At 42.6% G+C, this 22,607-nt stretch overlaps 1 protein-coding gene across 1 annotated transcript in view; it reads left to right on the forward strand.

The window, feature by feature from the left end:
- The first annotated feature begins 872 nt into the window (after positions 1-872).
- The window catches only part of LOC121282546 (cationic amino acid transporter 3-like), a 32,951-nt gene continuing 11,216 nt past the window's right edge, over positions 873-22,607 (forward strand). Inside the window, exons 1-3 of the mRNA XM_041196282.1 lie at positions 873-1,095; positions 19,081-19,463; positions 22,120-22,278. Of these exons, the coding sequence (XP_041052216.1) occupies positions 19,094-19,463; positions 22,120-22,278 (529 nt within the window). The 5' untranslated portion in view covers positions 873-1,095; positions 19,081-19,093. The remainder of the gene's footprint in view (positions 1,096-19,080; positions 19,464-22,119; positions 22,279-22,607) is intronic.

A 22,607-nucleotide genomic window follows, 5' to 3' on the forward strand; every position in this document is an offset into this window, starting at 1 on the left:
TGTAAAGTGCCTAGTCGGAAGATGAGGTGTTGTTCCTCCAGTTTGCGTTGGGCTTCACTGGAACAATGCAGCAAGCCAAGGACAGACATGTGGGCAAGAGAGCAGGGTGGAGTGTTGAAATGGCAAGCGACAGTTTTTATCTCTAGAATACTAGTCCAGTGACAATACCACTATGCCACCAACTACCCTATATGAGGAGACATGGGGGTGGGTGGGGGTATGAGATGGCATGAATGGGGCATGGGGAGAGTTTGGAGAGTTTCGGCGGGGGTGGAGTGAATTTAAAGGTTGAATCTGAGGGAGGAGGCGCTAGGAGGCATCGCATGGACCAGCGGTTGTTCCTGGCAACGCTGAAAGTGAGCTGAAGTTCCAGGAAAAACTCAGCAGGTCTGGCAGCATCGGCGGAGAAGAAAAGAGTTGACGTTTCGAGTCCTCATAAGGGTCATGAGGACTCGAAACGTCAACTCTTTTCTTCTCCTCCGATGCTGCCAGACCTGCTGAGTTTTTCCAGGTAATTCTGTTTTTGTTTTGGATTTCCAGCATCCGCAGTTTTTTTGTTTTTATATCTGAAGTTCCAGGGCCGGCCCGGCTGATGCAACAGGCACCAACCAGCCAGGAGCCGCGCCTCCCTCCTCACTCCAACAACACTGACAACCCCTCAAGATTCAGGGTTTTTTTTTTCCTTGGTGTCCTGACCAACGTTTATCCCTCAATCAATATCATGAAAACATTTTAACGAACATATCTGTTCGTTATTGTTGTTTCTGGGAGCCTTCTGCACGCAATTTGGCTTCTGCCTTTCCGACATTACAACATTTGGTTGTAAAGAGCTTTGAGGGGGGTCCGGTGGTCGTGAGAGGCGCTATATGATGCAAGTATTTCTTTCCTCTTTCAGTGTGAGATGTGTAGACAGCCCACTGGATATGAGTTCCCCCTGGCCCGCTGTAATGTTCAATGACGAATATCCTTAGCCATGACGCGGTATGATCGGCAGGAGGAGGAGGCTCAGTATTTTGAGAGAGAGACTTGGGGCAGGTCGGATTCGGCTGTACTCTGGAGATTGTCCCTGGCTACTTCATCCTAAGAAAGCAAACAGTGAGTTTTTAACCTGCCGCCGAAATGCTCATTATTCCCCTTTTATCTCGACGATGCGGCCGATGAAGTGAGATTAACCAGAGACATAGGCTGGAATGAATGGATGGCGGTTTGAGCTGTGTGTCGGCTACTCATGAATAGGCTTATTGTAGTCAAATATTTAAACCGGGACGCCGATTAAAACCTTAAGAGATTCGTTATGTGACAGCAACACACGATCGGATTTTTTATATATATATATATATATATATAAAGATCTGCATAAACCTACACTTTGGGGAGGGGGGGGTCACCATGCGTTTGGCGCCTAAATGCTCCTTTTTTGACGGGTTTCGACATTGTGGTTTATTTATGGCTTCGAGCACTTGGGTGTTCGGTTTGTATTTAAAATGACTTGGATCGCGGCGGGGGGGAAGGAGGGGATTAAATTAAAACGCACATTTAATTAAAAGTAGGCAGCGGGAGCTGAAATAAATTCATACGCCTGCGCGGGATTGTCTTCCAGGATTTACATTTTAAATAGATATGTCAGTAAATAAATAAGTACTGTGCACGAACATATGGGTGGGGGGAAGGAAAGGAAAAAAAAGCCCTGAATCTTGAGGGGTTGTCAGTGTTGTTGAGTGAGGAGGGAGGCGCGGCTCCTGGCTGGTTGGTGCCTGTTGCATCAGCCGGGCCGGCCCTGAAACTTCAGCTCACTTTCAGCGTTGCCAGGAACAACCGCTGGTCCATGCGATACCTCCTAGCGCCTCCTCCTTCAGATTCAACCCTTTAAATTCACTCCACCCCCGCCGACTTCAAAATAAAACCCACTTTTTTAAAAAGCAAATACAGATTGTGAGGAGGGGCTGCGGGGTAGGGGTAGTGACCCTAACCTCTGGTACATAATAAGCCAGTATAAAGGCTCCCCGCCCCCGACCTTCTGCCTTTAAGGAGCGACATAGATGATGTCCCATGCCCAAATATGGCGAAATCCGAATTTGTTCATTTCTCTGCTCGACTTTTTTTAGTTTCCACTCGAAGGGAAACGGTGTTTTTCTCATTGTGCATGAAGAGGAGGAGGAAAAGGAAGCGGAGCGGGTTAAGGGTTGATCTCCTCATGTGTAAAATAACTTTAGGGTCGTGAATTTCCTGCCTGAATTACGCTGAAATTTACACAGTGGCAGAAACCGTACATTCGGCCCAACTGATTTGTGCTGTTGTATGCCAGTCTTTCTGACAAGTTGCAACGAAATTTGTTGAGAGTTTTAGCATGTGTTGGAATGTAAAAACTGCATAAGACAAGCAGAATTCAGGGTAAGGAATTGGGCCAGTGAAAACGCAGGATGTATACTAAATTCCTTTTTTATGCATGGAATTCAAAGTTTGAAACCAAAGAACCAGTTTTTATGCGCATGTTTCAGAAAATGCAATTGTGGAAGTTTTTCCATTTTTGATGCAAATTATTCCAATGCCTAAAGATACAGCCACAAATACATAACATACACCTTTGAGCCTGACTCAATTAGATTTCTTTTAAATTGCTTTAAAAATTGCCAAGGAGGAACAAAAATATGACTTTGGTTCCTGCTGCATTATTACTTGGGGATGGAGCTATTCTAATGAGTGGCAGAGGGTTATATTATTTTCTCCACAGAATCAATGCAAAAGATCAAGGAAATTCATATGGCACTTAATGCCTGACTTTCCTCAATCTTTTGCAGCAGATTATGCCATATAAATGCTGTTGTTTCGAGGTATGTATTCAGCAATTTCCAGGCCTATGTTTTTAAAAGATTTGGGAAAGAAGGGTGAGGGGCTACAAGGCAGAGTGTTTTAGGGAGAGTTTCACAGTTCAAGGGCATCATTAATTATGGTTTGGCTTCTGATGCGGAGTGGGAGACAAGCAATAAAGTGGAGAATGTTAAAGATTTGGGCTGGAATGAGGTATAAGCAGTTTTCTTAATATTAATTGATCTCTTGCTGCATTACAGACAAAAAACAATTTTAAAATGGTATATGCATACAATACCATATGTTTATTTAAGCTCTGCTTTTTTCATTGCTTACCTACCTGAACTAACAACTCTTGTTTGTTTTCTAATAAATGGGAAGAAATGTTGAACCACCTTCTCCTGTTAGTGATATTGATTTAAAAAAAACTGAAGCTGCTCTATGAAATCACTGTCATTATGATATCCTTGCTTGATATGGTCAGTGGTCACCGGGGACCAGTGAATAGTGGCTTTTGTGGAAGATAGCTATCAAAACTTTTTATTTTTATGGGTTGCATTAAGTAGCTTTTGGAGCCCATATATGTAATTTAACTCCATGTTACCATTAATATGCATACATTTCACGTTACTGATACTATCAGATCTTGGTGTTCTAGTGTAGGATTTATCCTACCAAGGAAGCAACAATTTAAGAACAGCTCATCCTTTACTTCCAGGCACCTAACATCAAGGAGGACAGATTTGTAAATAAGAAATATAGCAGTTGCATGTGCTTTGAGAGTTATATATACACTTATTTATAATCAATATAATATTTTCTGTCTTCTGAGAATAAACCTGGTGCTTGTTTGATTTGCTTTTATATAAATATGTTCATATTATTTAAAGTAAATCAGATAATTTAATTAGATACAAGTGCCATTGTATAGCTATGCAATAAGTTTGGAGTAAATATTTGAACAGTTTGTTACATGAGTACTGTGGGTTGCAGTTTCATTTAGTCGTCATATTAGAAAATCCCTGGGACATTTCTATAGTTACCACCATTATAATTCCCAATTTTAGACAAAAATCCATCCTGTTTTGCTCCTTCCTCAGCTCATTTGCCACAAACCCCTCTAGACTAAAGTATTCCAATTCACTCCTGGCCACATTCCGTAAACTTGAGTTTATCCAAAACTCTGCTACCTATGTCCTAACTCAGTTAGTCCCATTCACCCATCACCCTTTTACTTGCCGACCTACATTGGCTCTCCCAGTTAAGTAATGTCTCAAGACTCTCTCCTGCCTCGTTCCATTAATTCTAGCTGGCCTCTTGAGCATCCCTGATTTGAATTGCACCATCATTGGCAGCTGTACCTTTAGTTGCCAAGGCTCTAAACTGTTGAATTCACTTCCTTAAACATTTTTGCCCCTCTATCATTCTTTCCACCTTTAAGACACTCCTTAAAAACTACCTCTTTGACCAAACTTTTGGTCATCTGTCTTGATATCACGTTATGTGGCTTATAATGCTCCTATGAAGCTCATTGGGATGTTTTGCTATATCAGTGGTGCTATTATAAATGCGTTTGTTGCCGTTGCTGCTGCCGATTTTCTTGACCAGTTTCTGAAATGTGGGCCAGGATTTTTACTGAGTCAGGTTAACTGAGAAGCCCTTTAAACATGGCGGGTGGGTCCTGATTCCGGGATTCCTGACCTCATTCCCAGTCTGCGATTTTTGGGAGTGCCTTTAAAGGATGAGGGCTGCTTACTGTCAGAAGCCCGCATCCATTACTTCCGACCTGGCCGGGTCCATTGCGGAGATAGGCATGCCCTCCTGCTCCACAATTTTCATGCAGTCTGGCCAGGTGTTTAGAGAGTCATGGTTCATGGCTCCTTAAAGGAGCCGTGAACCCACGGTACATGAGGGGACCTTTAAAAAGGTAAGATCATAAGGTCCCCTCATGCCCCCTATGCCAAGCTCTGCCTTTCTGCCCACCCTCTATGCCCCCTATGCAGACCTCTGTCTTTGCACCCACCCTCTTAGGCCCCCCCAGGCCCTATATGTCAGGTTCAGCCCTTCCACCCACCCTGTTTGTCCCCTCATACCCCCTATGCTAGGCTCTGGCACACCTATTGATCAATAGTACACTTTCTAAAACTAATGAACACCACAATGTAAAGTGGGATGTTGAAAACAAAAGCTCTGGAAAAATGTAATCCATTGATCGCTTTCTCCATTGGGAAAAAAGTCTGGATGGCAAGCTAATAAAAGTGTTGATCACCCATGTCCTTTGAAGTTTCAAAAACCACAAAACATGAACACTTGAAACCACTTACTAATGTCAGTAAACATTGTGAAATTGATCGCAAAGATCAGAGAGCCTGAACTTTCAATTTCACAATATTTCTTTTGGGGAGCAGGTATTCTGTTATTCTAATAGATGTCTTGGCCTCGGACCGTGTGTTGGACAAGTTTGTGCAAAGCGCACAGAGATCCAAATCGAATTGTTGTAGTCAGGCACTTCATGAAAATCTATTTTAATCAATAGATGGTTGTATTTTTGAAACACACACTTTTCACAAGGTCTTATTCTGCAGTATGTTTCTTCAATATATGAAGTTTAATCGTGGATTAGCTACTGACAAGATAGCTGTTGTAATAACAGGCTTTGTTGCAGCCACTTTTGGCAGAAGTTGATTCAGGAAGTTTATCTTGTTACTGGTATTGTGAATTTCTGCAGCATACTGGGAAACAGCCGATATTGCACAAGTACATGGTTTAAGAGAATATTTCCATCTTTTATGGTATGTATCTTTTCAGTGTCATTCAATGAACAAAGCGTCATTTGGGGATCACTCCTCCAATTCCTTATCGAGTGGCTTCACACGGACACTTCCAAGATTACAAAATACACAACTTTTTTTAAGCAATGGGTTCATTTTGTAGGACAAATTGTTTTTCTTATCTCTGTTTCTTCCCTAAGGAAAAGAAACTATGTAAAAAATTAAAAACAAAAAACTGCGGATGCTGGAAATCCAAAACAAAAACAGAATTACCTGGAAAAACTCAGCAGGTCTGGCAGCATCGGCAGAGAAGAAAAAAGTTGACGTCTCAATTTCTCTGCTCCTCTCACCCATTCTAATCTGTCTCTCTCTGAACTTACTGCACTCCGTTCTCTCAGGTTCAACCCCAACATTGTCATCAAACCCGCTGACAAGGGTGGTGCTGTTGTTGTCTGGCGCACTGACCTCTACCTCACGGAGGCTGTGTGTCAACTCGCAGACACTTCCTCCTACCTCTCCCTGGACCATGACCCCACCACTGAACATCAAGCCATTGTTTCCAGGACTGTCACTGACCTCATCTCCTCTGGAGATCTTCCTCCCACAGATTCCAACCTGATAGTCGCCCAACCTCGGACAGCCCGCTTCTACCGCCTACCCAAAATCCACAAACAGGACTGTCCCGGCAGACCGATCATGTCAGCCTGTCCCTGCCCCACGGAACTCATTTCTCATTATCTTGACTCCCTTCTCTCTCCCCTTGTCCAGTCCCTTCCCACCTACATCCGTGATTCCTCTGACACCTTACGTCACATCAACAATTTCCAGTTACCTGGCCCCAACCGCCTCCTCTTCACCATGGACGTCCAATCCCTCTACAGTTCCATCCCCCACCAGGATGGTCTGAGGGCCCTTAGCTTCTTGCTCGAACAGAGGCCTGAACAATCCCCATCCACCACTACTCTCCTCCGTCTGGCCGAACTTGTTCTCACACTGAACAAATTCTCCTTTAACTCCTCTCACTTACTCCAAATAAAAGGTGTGGCTATGGGTACCCGCATGGGCCCCAGCTATGCCTGTCTCTTTATGGAGTACGTGGAACATTCCTAGTTCCAGTCCTACTCCGGCCCCCTCCCACAACTCTTTCTCCGGTAAATCGATGATTACTTCGGTGCTGCTTCATGCTCTCGTCGGGACCTGGAAAGATTTATTAATTTTGCTTCCAATCTCCACCCCTCCATAATTTTCATATGGTCCATCTCTGACACTTCCCTTCCCTTCCGTGACCTCTCTGTCTCAATTTCTGGTGATAAACTGTCCACCAATATCCATTACAAGCCTACCGACTCCCACAGCTACCTCGACTACAGCTCCTCACACCCCGCTTCCTATAAGGACTCCATCCCATTCTTTCAGTTCCTTCGCCTCTGTCGCATCTGTTCTGATGATGCTACATTCAAAAACAGTTCCTCTGACATGTCCTCCTTCTTCCTTAACTGAGGGTTTCCACCCACGGTGGTTGACAGGGCCCTCAACCGTGCCCTGCCCATCTCCCGCGCATCCGCCCTCATGCCTTCTCCTCCCTCCCAGAAACATGATAGGGTCCCCCTTGTTCTCACTTATCACCCCACCAGCCTCCGCATTCAAAGGATCATCCTCCGCCATTTCCGTCAACTCCAGCATGATGCCACCACCAAACACATCTTCCCTTCACACACACCCCCCCCCCCCCCTCCACCGCGGCATTCCGTAGGGATTGTTCCCTCCGGGACACCCTGGTCCACTCCTCCATCACCCCCTACTCCTCAACCCCCACCTACGGCAACTCCCCATGCAAACGCAAAAGATGCAACACCTACCCCTTCACTTCCTCACTCCTCACCGTCCAAGGGCTCCTTTCAAGTGAAGCAGCCTTTCACTTGCATTTCCCCCAACTTAGTCTACTGCATTCGTTGCTCCCAATGCGGTCTCCTCTACATTGGAGAGACCAAACGTAAACTGGGCGACTGCTTTGCAGAACACCTGTGGTCTGTCCGCAAGAAAGACTCAAACCTCCCTGTCACTCTGCTCTCTTGCCCACATGTCTGTCCTTGGCTTGCTGCATTGTTCCGGTGAAGCCCAACGCAAACTGGAGGAACAGCACCTCATCTTCCGACTAGGCACTTTACAGCCTTCCGGACTGAATTCAACAACTTTAGATCTTGAACTCCCTCCTCCATCCCCATCCCCTTTCCGTTTCTTCCCCCTCCCTTTTGTTTTTTCCAATAATTTATATAGATTTTTCTTTTCCCACCTATTTCCATTATTTTAAGTCTATACCTTTTATGCCCGGTTAGTCTTATTCCACCCCACCCTCACTAGAGCTGTACCTTGTGTGTCCTGCCATCCATTCTTAATTAGCATATTCGTTTAGATAATATCACCACCTTCAACACCTCTTTGTTCTTTTGTCTGTGACATCTTTTGATTATCTGCTCCTACCACTGCTTGCTTGTCCCTACAACCACACCACCACCACTTCTCTCTCCCCACACACCCCCACCTTAAACCAGCTTATTTTTCACCCCTCTCCTAATTTCACTCAGTTCTGTTGAAGGGTCATGAGGACTCGAAATGTCAACTTTTTTCTTCTCCACCGATGCTGCCAGACCTGCTGAGTTTTTCCAGGTAATTCTGTTTTTGTTATGTAAAAAATGAACATCTCACCTAATGACTTAGAAGGTTAATTCACCACCTGATGCATTAATGAACTGTACAGGCTAGAAGGTCATTCATTTAAATCCCAGTCAGTGTTCAGTTTGCTCATCTTGCTTTTAGTATCTATGTTTAGGGTAGAAGGGCCAGAAAGATTAACCAGTGTTCCTGCTCCTGATTGGTATCCAGTACCTTGTGCTGGTGTTGAGGGTGAATATGATCAGGTTTAGCTGTGCTACCGTACTTCCTTGTCTTGGTCAAGTTGCCTGTAGACATTTTATCTGCAGGTGCACAGATGAAAAATGACCACCAACGGAAGGTTGTGGAGAGAGAGTCGCCTCTTTCTTTAAATGAGGTTAATAAGGCATATGGGATCCTGGGCTTTATAAATAGAGGCACAAAGAACAAAAGCAAGGAAATTATGGTGAACTATTATGGGACACTGGTTCAGTCTCAACTGGAGCATTGTGCCCTATTCTTTAGGAAGGGTGTGAAGGCTTTGCAGAAGGTGCAGAAAAAACTTAAGAGGATGGTTCTAGGGATAAGAGACTTCAGTGACATGGATTGGCAGATAGACGTGACATGGATAGACTGGGGTTGTTCACCATAAAAAAGAGAAGGTTGAGGGGGAATTTGATAGAGGTGTTCAAAATCATGAGGGGTCTGGACAGAGTAAATTGAGAGAAACCTTCCACTGGTGGAAATGTCAAGAACCGGAGGATACTGATCTCAGGTTAAAAGAATGGTACCCTCTGTATTTGCAACTTGTACTTGGGACTTGATTTTGAGGCCCCACCGGTGGAAGGTGCTAAAAATAGTGCTGCTGACTGGAATGCTGGTTCCCCAGCTCTATCCTTCTCCCCTGAGCCATTTTCGCAGAGGCGGGATGAGGGAGCACGGTTGCCAGCAAGGCTACTCACCAGCACTGGTGGGTAGCCAACATGCTTGTTAAGGGTCAATCAAAGGAGGCTGTGAGATTTTCCAGTTGGCCTCCAGGTTCCCGCAGGCAGCGAGGGCCAACTTAGGTGCCTGGAGATGGCCTCCCAGTGATAGACTTGGGTGGGGGGTGTGAGGAATGGTGGGGCAGCCCACTAGGCAGGCTTTGAGGCCCTCCCTGCCAGCCTGGGTGCTGTAGCATCTGTGGGCTGCTGTTTCGAGGGGTTTCCCACCATCCCCAACAATGGTGGCCTGGCTACAAAATCAATTTTTTAGTTTAAGTTGAAAAATGTTAGAGAAAGAGCACCTCCATTTTGGGGCATCCTCTCCCTTACTTACCCTCCACTGCAGACTGCTGCTCATTTCAAGCAGGAAGACCGCTGATTGACCCTGCAGCTTCTAGAGCCAGTGTCCTACATTAAGTGACAAACCCACCCTTCAGCCATTAATTGGCAGTCCCAGGGAAAATCATGATGAGTGACTGTTTCTGTGGCTTGTGGCCCACATTTCAGCCTGACGGTGAGTTATTTTCACATGTATTTCCTGGTTACCTTTGCTTCCTTTTCAAGTAATTGTAGGGTCACAGCCCCAACGTTTCGATGATTTCCTCATCATGTTGTGTAATATGAAGGTCTGTGTTTTATGTATAAGGACAGCAGTCTTCTTCAGTGTCTGTCTCTGTGAGAGGCTTTATAAGTTGAATAAAAATGACAGCCTACAGTGACTTTGCCTCAATACAGAGTGACATGACTACGGCAAGACAGATGTGACATCAGACTGGTTACATTTCATAACCCAAATGACCTGTTTTTTACAATTTTTAGTTTGCAGAGATCTCAGACTATTTTTATATTCATTTTAATAACTAATAAAATCAAATCTTTGAAGCTAAAAAGTACCACTTTTAGTTTATGGGATGCCTTTTTCATCTGAGGTTCTTGACAATGGCTTCTTTAGCCAAGGAAATCAGTATGTCAGCATGAGTCGTCATTGCTAGAAGATAAAGGATAGAGAGGAGCAGAAGAAAGATTAGATTACAATTGTTCCTGTATTGAATGAGCTTTATTGCACAAGTCCAACTTTAATTGAATTCCTCATGACCAGAAACATGTTCGCAATACTGGAAATCTTTGTATCAACCTGTCACTGCTTAAACTGTCTAACAGTAATTAGTTACGAAAAGCAGGAAGGAAGATGATTTAATCAGAGACTAACAAACTTTCAAAACATTTCTTTAAAGCTGCAGTTCATCGTCAGGAATACAAGTGACATGCAGACAGAGAGGTTGTATGGAAAATATATTTTTTGAAATGGATAAATGTGTTTTAGTGCCCTCCTTAGGTTTAGTACCATGTTTGTTTTGAGTGTAGAAATAACCCCAGCATTTGTGCTTCAAATTTGGATTAAATCACAATTTTTTTCTTATTTCCTATAACAATCCTCCTCTTTTTGAATTGCTGTCAAGTTACTTTAGTAAAATGCCCTGAGTCTAATGACTATCATCATATAGGTAAAGAAATACTCATTTTGCAATTCTCTGAATTGAGTCAGAAAATGGGATACACAGCTGATTCCAATGGGCAATTTGGGGTAAAAAGGGCTACCAGAATATATGGCCTTACATATTATAAATGTACCTTTAAAATAAACCGATAGCAAGGGCGGAATTTTCAATTTTTGAGTCTAAGTGCCATGGCGGGCAGGTTTCATGGTGCATATCCTGCTGCTCAAAAGGGTGGGAACTCATGCACAATTCCATGCTTGGAAGTTCATTAGTTATGCACAGGCGAGTAATTCTCTGAATCACTTGGCAGGTCTGTAGCTGATTTGCCCACCTGCAGTTAGCTGGCAGGGTTGAAGGTCTGAGCGCCATATTTAAACACAACTCGAACACATACATGTCATTCTCTCCAGCCCACCTGTTTCCAGGAGACCATTAGTGATGTCTGCGAACCAAAAGAAGGCAGCTGCACCCCGCTTCACCCGCTAGGCCCTTGAAGCCTTGATCAGTGGGTACACAGGGATGTCTGTATCCCAGGGGTGGCTCCAGAAAGCACACCAGCCTTACCTCTGCTGCCTGGAAGGCCATCACAAAGGAGGTCAGCGTGGCTGGTAACCTGATGACTGAAGACTACACTGTCTCCCTTCCCAAACCACCTCCCTAATGAGTTTGTGCACAACTCATCCCTCTTGCGACATACTAATAACCCCCAGCTTTCCCTTTCAAGAGTCTGTGTGCATTTCCTCCCATTCATACATGTGGTATCCCTTTCGCTCCCTTGTTTGTTAGCCTTTCAGTTACCCTTGTCAGGCTCCAGCTTCCTACCTCTCAGTCTGCCCTCTGCCTCTCATCGTTCCCCCTCCTCCTCCACTACCTTGCAAAGCCCTCTTGCCTCTCTGCCTTCCAAGGTGCTCCCTTCCTCCCCCAACCCCTTGCATAGCCTTCTTTTCCCATTGCCCTGCCCTGCCCACCCCCTTCCCCAGTTGATATGCTGGTTTCTGAATGCTTGGCCCTGTGTAAGTACCGCTGTACAGTGCTGTCCTTCTAGACAAGGTTGGCACCCTCAGGGAGCTGACCAGCCCTAAACCCCCACCAATGCTGGTCAGTGTCTGAAAGTTGAGCCCTGTCTGAATACGGCAGAACAGTGGTGTCCTTGTGACTACAGAGGCAAGCACCAGCAGCAGACCAACACTACAGCCCAGCAGTGTGGTGTTCCAGCGATGTCACAACGAGACCAGCGCGGCGCTACGGAAGATAGGCTATTTGTGTTGCGCTCACCTCGAAGTCTCGAGCAAAGTGAGGTTGGACATATTCGCGCCACCCTTTTTCAAACGAGATTCAGACCAAAGTGATTTCCCGCTGCCGTGATTGGAAGGTGGCACATGATTCCGGCGAGAAGCTAATTTAATAAGCATTCATGAGATGGTAATGAATGGTAAGGCATTCGCACAACTACTCAGCAGAATATTCAACCCACCATTGGGAGAATCGCAGACAATTTTTACGTCGGCAGGCTTCTGACTTTTTGCCTGACACTGGATTCTCTGCTCCCGCCTCCCACAAAAGCCGTGGCAGCGGGGATAGACGAATTCTGTTGGATGTGGGTGAGAGACCATTCATTGCATGCTTCTTATCTATAACTGGATATAAAAACCTGCCCTGCACCTACAAAGCTCTTTAATTAAAATCCTATGAAAAGGTTTCTGGTGGAGATTTTTAATTAGTCTTCCTGTCAGTATGAATTTCTTTTTTTTTGGATAGTCCTTGATTTTTTTATGCCCTTGCCAATACTTTTGGAAAGCTGGCCAATGCTATTGTTCTGGAAAATGTTTGAGAGTGAATAGAATTTGGCATGGCTGTAAGGCACTCCATGTGTAAAATAGCCCATTGCTATTGTTTGGCTTCATGCAGGAAAAAAGTAGGCAAGATGCTGGGTGCATATGGGACTGCAAAAGTTAGCACCTTGAGGGTAGAAGGAGAGATGTTTTAGTGGGAAGAGAGAATTACATAACTTTGTACCAATAGCACTACAGTGTTTCACCCAGATTTTTTTTAAAAATAGTTCATCGCAGATCAGGACAGCTCAGGAATGATAGTTGACACCAGAATATATGGTTGGGACCATACTAAGAGATAAAACTGGTGGGCAGCATGCCTTGGCTTTTCTGCTCCAAGGCCAGAAGAGGAGAGATTAGGGTAAACAATTATCAAAGCAAGTGTATGTAATGTGGGTGATTGAAAGTTACAACATCTGAGTATGTTGCTGCTTGAACATTCTGTTCCTATGGGGTTTACTGGCTCATTTCACTAAAATCATTAGCCTAAAGAAATGGCCATTGCACAAGGAGGTGAGGGTGGAGGAGTTGGGGGGGGTGGGGGGGGTTTGTTCTCATGAGTTACAATTTTCTTCCAAAGTTGCAAAACAGTTGACTAAACTTCTCTGATGTTTTTATGACTCATGGCTGAACTTTGCAGTGCAAAATCAGAGGAAATCACAGCATGTCCCATTCACTGCTTTGACTTAGAATTAGCGAGTATTAGGAAATCATGCATGTAAAACTGAGGCATTCATTTCCTCTAATGCTTGATAGATGTTCTACCAAGACAGCAACTAGTAAATGCAAACACAACCTTTGTCTTTAAAGCAGTGGTGCACCTCCTATTGCAGTGATGCAGAATCATGACTTGCATTGCTTTGACATCAGCCTTGAAGTGCTTTTGCTGCCTGATTCCTGAGTATGAGCTTTGTGTGTAAATTGCTTAAGAGGTGGTGCCAGATGCTGCTTCAAGACAGCCATCCAGGTCAGGAACCAATAATACAAGCATCTGTTTTGGGCTACATTCAAAACAGCTTTAAAGGTGTGCCAGTTGTTCAAATAGAAGACTCCTGCTGTTCCATTTGCGTCTTTTTCACAAAGCATTCCTCAACCTCCTTTTAGGCCTTTTTGTTTGTCACTTTCATGTGACTTTTCACCCTCTTCCTATTTGGCATTCCATTCTCCAATTTGAAACCCTGTTGTTTTGACATTTTTACTTGGCCTGATTTGACCTACAAAGGCTGGTTCAGGTTTCTGATTTTGATCTAGTTCTGATATAAAATGCAACAGTATTACACAGTGAAACACACAGAGAATACTAATAAAATAACATACAACCTTGTTGCAACTCTGAAAGTTCATTACTTTTCCTTGGTGTTTCCCTCTGAAAGCTTGATCTGTTCTTCTCTTCCTTGACTTTTGCTGACTTTTGAAAGATACAAAATAAGCCATGAAAATCTCTGAGAAATTCTTTCAAAAATGATAAAGCCAAACATGGGTTTCTACAATCTACTGATGGATTGAGGGCTGAGTCATATTCATCATCTGGAATCTGTGTAAACATCCCACAGGGCTGGTTTACTCTGAGTGGACCATAAAGAAGCTGTGTGATTGTCAAGCAGGACATGAATTTCTGTGGGGTGGTATGATGAAGGTTTTATCATTGACTGAGTTCCAATACTGCATGTTAATTCATGTTATGGTCCAGCCAAAAATTGATCAAGGCCTTCTGAAAATGTCAGCTGTGGCTCAGTGGGTAGAAATAACTCTTGCCTCCATGTTGTTAAAGTCCCACTCAAGTTGCTTGAGCACAAAACCTAGGCTGACATTCCAGAGCTCCACTGAGGGAGTGCTGCATTATCGGTGGTGCCGTCTTTTAGATGATATGTTAAAGCAGGACCTCATCTGCTCTCTCAGGTGGACATCACATGGCACTATTTTGAAAAAGAGCAGGAGAGTTATCCCATTATCTTAGCCAATTTTTATCCCTTCATCAGTACCACAAAACAGATTATCTGGTCATGATCATTTTGCTGTTTGTGTGAGTTTACTGTGCACAAATTGGCTGTAAAGCACTATGAGACATCCCATTGTTGCAAAAGGTGCTTTATAAATGCGAGTCTTTGAAGGTTTCCTTTTTTTCTTTTGTTGGCTCTTCAAAGGTTCATTTGAATGTGTTGCTTAGACATAAACCAGGAAGACCCCCCCCCACCACTATTGAATTCAGTCTATGCTGTTAGTTGACCACAAAAGGGAAGCTAAAATTGGCTTCTTTAAACTTGGGTGAGGGAGGGTCCTGGTCGCAATCGCTATCCTGTGAACCTGCTGGAAGTTGCATGTGTGTTGATGCCTGGTTAGGATGGAATTAGATAAAAACAAAAAAACCGTGGATGCTGGAAATCCAAAACAAAAACAGAATTACCTGGAAAAACTCAGCAGGTCTGGCAGCATCGGTGGAGAAGAAAAGAGTTGACGTTTCGAGTCCTCATGACCCTTCAACAGTTCTGTTTTTGTTTAGGATGGAATCAGGTTCAGCAATGATTCATCCCCACCTTGGTCAAATATCCTGTTGACGCACTCAGTTTGTTGGATAACGATGCCATTAGCCACAGGATGATGGTGTGTTTTTAAATACATTACATTAATTTTCTAGGAAAATACCTAATTGTGCAATGATGACTTTCATCAATGTGATGTGCATACAATGAAGGATATTTATAAACTTTAAGTTTCTGTTCTAAATATGGATTTAAACACTTAGTCTTCATTTCAAAAATAGTTTTTACAATAAAGGAAAATTCTTGTTCACAAAGTTGCCCAACAATTACTTAACTGGTTTTTTGATGCTTCAACTCTCTGTTTTTGTAACTCTTTCCCATACAGCCTGCACTGATCTGTACTCTTGGCTGTTTGAGTAAACTTGTGCTGGCAAAAAAGATTCTGCTTTCTGCAGCCCAAATTTAATACTATATTTTTCTGTTATCCTGAAGCTTCTGAATATTTTCTCTGGTTACTGCCACTCACAAAATTGTGATTACAATCCTTGGCAAAATCATAAATGAATTATTTTAGGATAATTTATGATTTCACTAGAAATAGTTAATATAAGAAGTTGTGCCATTATGTTTATGACATCTGTTAACACAGTGACCAGAGGATCACTCTCCTCCAATTTCTTTGAGGCAATTCTGTCACAGGCAGGCATTGATTGCATCTCTGAGTTCCGAACTTTGTAACTTCTCACCAAATAGGCAGCCATCTCCTAGCCTTTAAAGACTGTCCAGTCATAGGGTAAGAAGCATTTTACCAGCAAGATCTTCACGGAGATTTCCAAAATGTTTTTGTTCACTTATGTGCTGGTGGTAGAGTACCTGTCCTATCGGAGACAGATATCAAAAAATCAGCTGTGCTGCTTACGATTTTTCTGATGTGTGCTACAGCCAGGCAAGGTACCATGTGCTGTGGAAAAGCCTTGGTTAGAAATGTGGAAATGTTGTCAGTGTAAAAAGATTATTCATTTTGCTAATGATTCCTTTTGAAATAAAAAAAAGGAACAATTGCCTTGCCCCTGCTCAGAATAATACCCTCCCAGTTTTATTTGACATGTTGGATTAAGTCAGTATTAATAAGTAAATAAACCTAAACAAAGTGTTTGGCATAGCAGGTTTTGTTACAATAATGGAGTTAAATCGATACGGAATGGTCAATCGTGCTCTGTTGTCATGTGTTTGTGGTATGATCCTTTAAGTTAAACAGTGTATTCCTTGTTGAAAGGACTGGTGGCAAAGCAGTTTCTGTGTAATCGGATCTAACTAACTGTGGTATGCTTTTGAAGGCTTAAGGAAGCTTTAAAGTGTTTTTGAATTAGTTCAGTGTTCTTGTCCCTTTTGGTCACGCTCTGATCATGGAAAAGGGGAATTCTAATGAATCAACACTTCCTTCTCCTACTGTAACTATAAACACTAGAAGTCTCACATCACAGTTAATTTGGAACGTGAAGGTAAGAACAAGGATTCAGGGAAAGCTATATGAAATGCGGACTAGTTATGAGATGATAGAGAAGTAAATGTAATAATTAGGATTTGAATACTAGGTGATCTGTGCTTTATGGTCAATGCAGGCTGTAGGGATAGGCTCCTCATTTTGAATTTCAATTCAACAGAGCAATGCTGCAGATTTGCTGGCAGGATCAAATTGACAGTTGTTTTTTTTTTGAAATCATGAACAGTATAGGGAGACCAAGACAGTCAGTGGTCAAGGCCATATTTTTAGTGTGATTAGAGACCAACTGATCAAATTAGCAAAGGAGTTCCACACTTAGCGTCTGAAGACTGGACAGATTGCATTCTCAGTGCCATCAGTGTGTACCATAGGGCAGCTTTTCACCTGTGACAGAATGATAGGAGGGGCGCGAGGAAACTTAAAATTCATAGAGCATTGTATAACTCTAACATCACTGACTGGCTGTATATTAGTGACATGCGCTATCATGTAATTTCTCTTACTGGACTCACCAGAAAAGCACTTTTAGAGGTTACTTTTGTTAGATGGAGTTCTAAAAAAATATTTTTTACCAATCGTCTTGAGCAATTACAGCTGAGCTGTGCAAAATTATTGTTCATATGATTATAATTGTTTAAGAATCTGATCTTTTACTCATTTTTTTGAAAGATATTTTGGATGTTTGTTGCTGGGCAGGATTCAAGAAGCACTTGATCTATGTACATAAACTGTTGGGCTTCATCTCTAGTTTCTAGCCTTGTAATTGAATGTAACTGAAGAACAGAGAGAGATCAGAGGACAACAACATTAAATTGTTCCTTTAAATTGGTCTCTACTGCAAAGAAAATGGTTTGAATTGCAGAAAGGCTTTGTCAGCCCTGTAAATGTTATGATCAGGTACTTGTGCCCTTCAGATTTAGTTAGAAGAATTTAAATGTGGAGTAGTAGTTAGGATGTAAATATGGAGCAGTGAGTAGTTTGGAAAGGTGCCCTTGAGTACTGCCTGTACATAAGTTTCTTGGGCTTGGTAACTGTGCAGTTGGAAGCCTGGTCAGATGCCCAATTCATATACAGCAGGCAAGGAAATGGACAGGTAAATACCAAATCCACTTGTTAGTGGACGTCTGTATTTTGAAAAGAAATTAACTATGGGCATTAGCATTTGTCTTTGTTTTTGAGTCTGGTTACCATGTTCTAGTATCTTCTGTCCTTCACATGTTAATGATTAATCAGAAGCTCTACAATGTTGTCAGTTGTTCTGAAACTGAGCCACACACTATGCAACATCTCCTGCAATGTCTATCGCTAGAGGAGCCCTGCACTGTTGCAGATCTTGCCGAATTCAACAACAAGGCGCAAAAATGTGTCCAGTTCTGGCTGGGCCTTGTATACACTGTCCGTGGACATGATAAGAAGAATTGTTCTGTAACCTGAAGATCTTGACTCTTGCTGTTTGTAGTTAAATATTTGCGTGCTATATTGAAAATAAACAAATTAACAATTGCATTATAACAATACAGACTGGAATTCCTGTGAACTCTTAGCATACACAAGGAATTAAAACATTGAATGTTAATTAAAACATTAATCAATGTCACACAGGCAAGATCTCTCATACTGAAACGATATATCAAACTGTGTTCCTCATCTTTCTTCTCTTCTTACCAGCTTCAGTCATTTAGAAACCGACACTTAATCGCTGGTTCTGATTTATCTTGTATTCTTTTCTGTTCTCAAATTTGATGTTGGATCTGCATTCCTAAATAAGACTTGCCAATTTTAAAAAATCTGATCTTTTATCCAATGTGACTTAATCAGTGATCTCTCAAGTAGTTGTGATACCAGCCCCTTCCTATATAGACAAGATTTATTGCCTGCATACAAGCTTTCCTGTAAATAGAGATTAGTTTATATATTATTCCATCCCTCTTCTTTTTGACAATCGGTTTAGGTTTCAAAGTGTGTTTTGTTTTTAACAGGTGTGTCAAATATCCTCTCATTCATGTCTTTGGCACTTCCACTATGGTCTAATCTTGATTTTTACAACTTTCTTATAGCTGGGTTCCTATACAAACTTAACTCGTTTAGAATTTTGCCTGCCTTATTTCATGTCCCATTTTGCAGTCCTATCAACCTGCAGTACCTGCCCATCCCCACTTCACTTCCCGTTGCAAAAAATCCTTCACTTACAAATGTGTCCATGGCCTCACAGCAACCCTATCACTACAAATTCCTTCAACATTTCCTTTTCAGCTCTCACCTCCATTGTTCTGAGTCCAAACTGCTGTGCTTCTTCTCTGTATATTTGTCTTTATTCATCATGACCTATTGTTTGGACTCTTCTCTAACCTTCTGCTTTTCTGATTCTCCTGTGACCTGGAAAAGAACTGCTGAAATCCACCTTATCAACCATCTCTTGAGGAACTCTCTCAACGTCTCTCTTGTCCTGCTTGCTGTTCAACTATCTCCTTTGCGAAGCACTTTGAGATGTTTTGATGATGTTGTGTAAGTTTTAAACATTTGATAATGGGTGATTTTCTTTTATAAACAGCACTTCTATCAATATGGCAAGTAAGATGATGGAAAATTTTGGGAAGAAGTTGATTCGTAGACGAATTGTTGACTGCAACACAGATGAAACTCGGTTTGTCAGATGTCTGACAACATTGGACCTAATTGCTCTGGGGGTTGGCAGTACTCTTGGGGCAGGTGTGTACGTTTTAGCAGGTGAAGTAGCCAGGGACAAGGCAGGTCCCGCTATTGTCCTCTGTTTCTTGATCTCTGCTCTTGCCTCGGTACTTGCTGGCCTGTGCTATGCTGAGTTTGGTGCCAGAGTTCCCAAGACTGGATCTGCTTACCTCTACAGCTACGTGACCGTGGGTGAAATATGGGCTTTTATAACCGGCTGGAATTTAATCTTATCTTATGTACTGGGTAAGTTTGAGTTTAATTTTGTCTTACTTTTCAAGTTGGCCAAAGGTCTAAAGCTTAGCTTTAATGTTTCTGTATCAATGATTTTTTTTTTTTGCTCTCTTGTCTCTTGAGCCAGAAATAAGGCTTCAAGCACCGTTATTAGATCACATAGGGATAGAATTGTCATAGCAGTTTTCCCAGTTATCTACTGCAACTTCAGCAGAGGTCGCAGAAGTGGCCTTTTATGCTATTTCATTGGAGTTTCTGCCAAAGTTACGGTGGATATTCAGGAGAACCCCAATGGAAGTTCTACACTATAAGCTAGCGTGAAACTTCAGTGCAGTATTGAGGGAATATTCATTGGAGGTGTCATATTTTGGATGAACCTTTAAACTGGGTCCTGTCTGCCTTCTTGGATGGATATTAAAAGATCCCAAAGCACAATTAGAACAAGAGCAGCAAACTCTCCCCGCATCCTTACCAATATTTATCATCTAATTAACACCTCCAAAATCAGATTAAATGGTCATTTGGGACGTTGCTGCATGGAAATTGGCTACTACCTTTGCCTGTTAAACAGCAGTAACTAATAAAGTATTTAATTGGTTATAAAGCATCCTGAGAACATGAAATGCACTTTAAAGAAAAAAAACAAACTTGCATTTATAATCAAATCAGTGGAGATGGTGGAGCAGGTCAAAGGCTAGGAATCCTGCAAGGACTAACTCACCTCCTGATTCCCCAAAGCCTGTCCACTATCTATAAGACACAAGTCAGGAGTGTGATGGAATACTCTCCACTTGCCTTGACGAGTGCAGCTCCCACAACACTCAAGAAGCTTGACACCATCCAGGACAAAGCAGCCTGCTTGATTGGCATCACATCCACAAACATTCACTTCCTCCACCACCAACACACAGTAGCAACCGTGTGTACTATTTACAAGATGCACTACAGGAATTCACCAAGGCTCCTGAGACAGCACCTTCCAAACCCACAACCACTACCATCTAGAAGGACAAGGGCAGCAGTTAGATGGGAACACCACCACCTGGAAGTTCCCCTCCAACTCATTCACCATCCTGACTTGGAAATATATCGCTGTTCCTTCAATGTCGCTGGGTCAAAATCCTCCTTTCCCTTCCCACACTATATAACTGATTAAATATTTTATTACAAAAACAGAATTACCTGGAAAAACTCAGCAGGTCTGGCAGCATCGGCGGAGAAGAAAAGAGTTGACGTTTCGAGTCCTCATGACCCTTCGACAGAACTTGCGAGTTGTTTAACATGCAAAGGGAGTAGCCAATTTCCATGCAGCAAAGTGACCAAAATCCTCCTTTCCCTCCCTTCCTAACAGCACCGTGGGTGTACCTGCACCACAGCGGTTCAAGAAGGCAGCTCACCACCACCTTCTGGAGGGCAACTAGGGATGGGTAATAAATGCTGGCCCAGCCAGCGAAGCCCGCATCCCCATGAATGAATAAAAAAAAGAAAGTTGGAATGTTCATACTATAGAAAGTAAACTAATGGAGACTTTATTGAACCTTTCACAGTACTAAGGGTATGGTTAAATTAGACACGATAAATTGTTTGACATAATGACACATTTTGTAACTAAGGGGTGGATTATACTCTCCCCAATTGCCAGGTTTGAAGGTGGGTATGGAGGGGGTGGCATGTAAAATCCAGCAGGCAGTCTGCCCACCATCCACCTGTCCCCACTATAATTTTACAAGCAGTGGGGTTGGTATCTGACAACCTGTCAGCCAGTGGACCAATTGAGGCTCTTAAGTGGGCAATTAATGGCCACTCAAGGGCCTCATCCTGCCACTGCCAGAATTTAAATGGTGGTGGGAGAGGCCCAAGCCAAGCTCCCAACCTAGCAGGTTTCCCTGTGTAGAATAATATGGTGGGCTGGAGGAGGTGGTCCCTCCATAACAGGCCCCATGGGCATTTTGGAGGAGTCCCTTTAGTTGTAACCGCTCGGAGGCCTGATCTGAATGCCTCCTCGAGCTCCAAGTGCAGTACCAGCACTGGCCACCATTCTGATTGGTCGGGAGCTCTCTGAAGCATGACTTCCTGGTGGTGGGAGGGTGGGGTTCAACTACAGTGCCCTGTAAAATCCAGCCCCAAGGGTTTGGACTCAAGGTCAGAAGAGGGTAGGTGTGCAGACAGTTTAGATTTAACTGTTTTCTATGTGGATGTGTGCAAACAATTGCCTAAAGAAACAGTGGAGGCAGATAATGTTGGAATATGCTAGACCTGGCTGGATGGTTAGTGACAGAAGTGATTGAGGAGTACAAGATTCAGAATTTTTAACACTGGTGTGTTTAATCCTGTCGATGCATTTCTGTGTTCCTAAATATATTTCAGAAAATAAATGGTGTGCCATTTTAAAGGATTAATGCAACATTTCTTTATATGTCCAGATCCACATTTGTAAAATACATTACAGTAAGTATGGGTTAGAGGTAAATTTTTGTGCTATTCACCCAGAAAGAAGAGTATTGGTGCTGGCAAATGAAATATTTTTCAATTTCTATTACCTACCCAAATCCACATCAAGTAGTCCCAGCTTTAGCTTGACACTAATAAGGGAGAATGCAGATAGAAGTGTTCTCTGCTCTGTTCCAACTGAAATCTGTCTCAACTGACATTTGTCTTTAATTCTCAGGCACAGCAAGTGTCGCTCGAGCTTGGAGTTCTACATTTGACAATCTCATTGACCAAAAAATTTCAATTTTCTTTGGAAATTACCTGAACATGAATTTTCCTGGTGTGCTTGCAAAATATCCAGATATATTTGCAGTCATCTTAATCTTGCTTCTCACAGGTAAGCTAACAACCTAAATAAATTCTGTTATGAAAATTAGCTGATCAGTGGAGTCTAAATTTAAGATCATTATGCTCATTTTAAGGGCCAAAACTGAAAGTTAATGAACAATTTAGCAGTGCAAAGGCCTATTTCTGATTTGCATAAATGTTTGGTCAACTGTTAAATTGGTCTGCATCTTCTTTTAGTCAGCAGCACAGACTCCATTTCAATATTGAAATAAAATGTGTGCTTATTTCAGATGCAGACTTTTAAATTTGTTTACTGTAGTCTGAGCTTGCTACACATCCAGCTGGCATTTCCAGGTCCTGGCTTGCCCAATTAGTGAC

This window comes from Carcharodon carcharias, chromosome 9 (genome assembly GCF_017639515.1).
Source record: "Carcharodon carcharias isolate sCarCar2 chromosome 9, sCarCar2.pri, whole genome shotgun sequence".
Lineage (NCBI taxonomy): Eukaryota > Metazoa > Chordata > Chondrichthyes > Lamniformes > Lamnidae > Carcharodon > Carcharodon carcharias.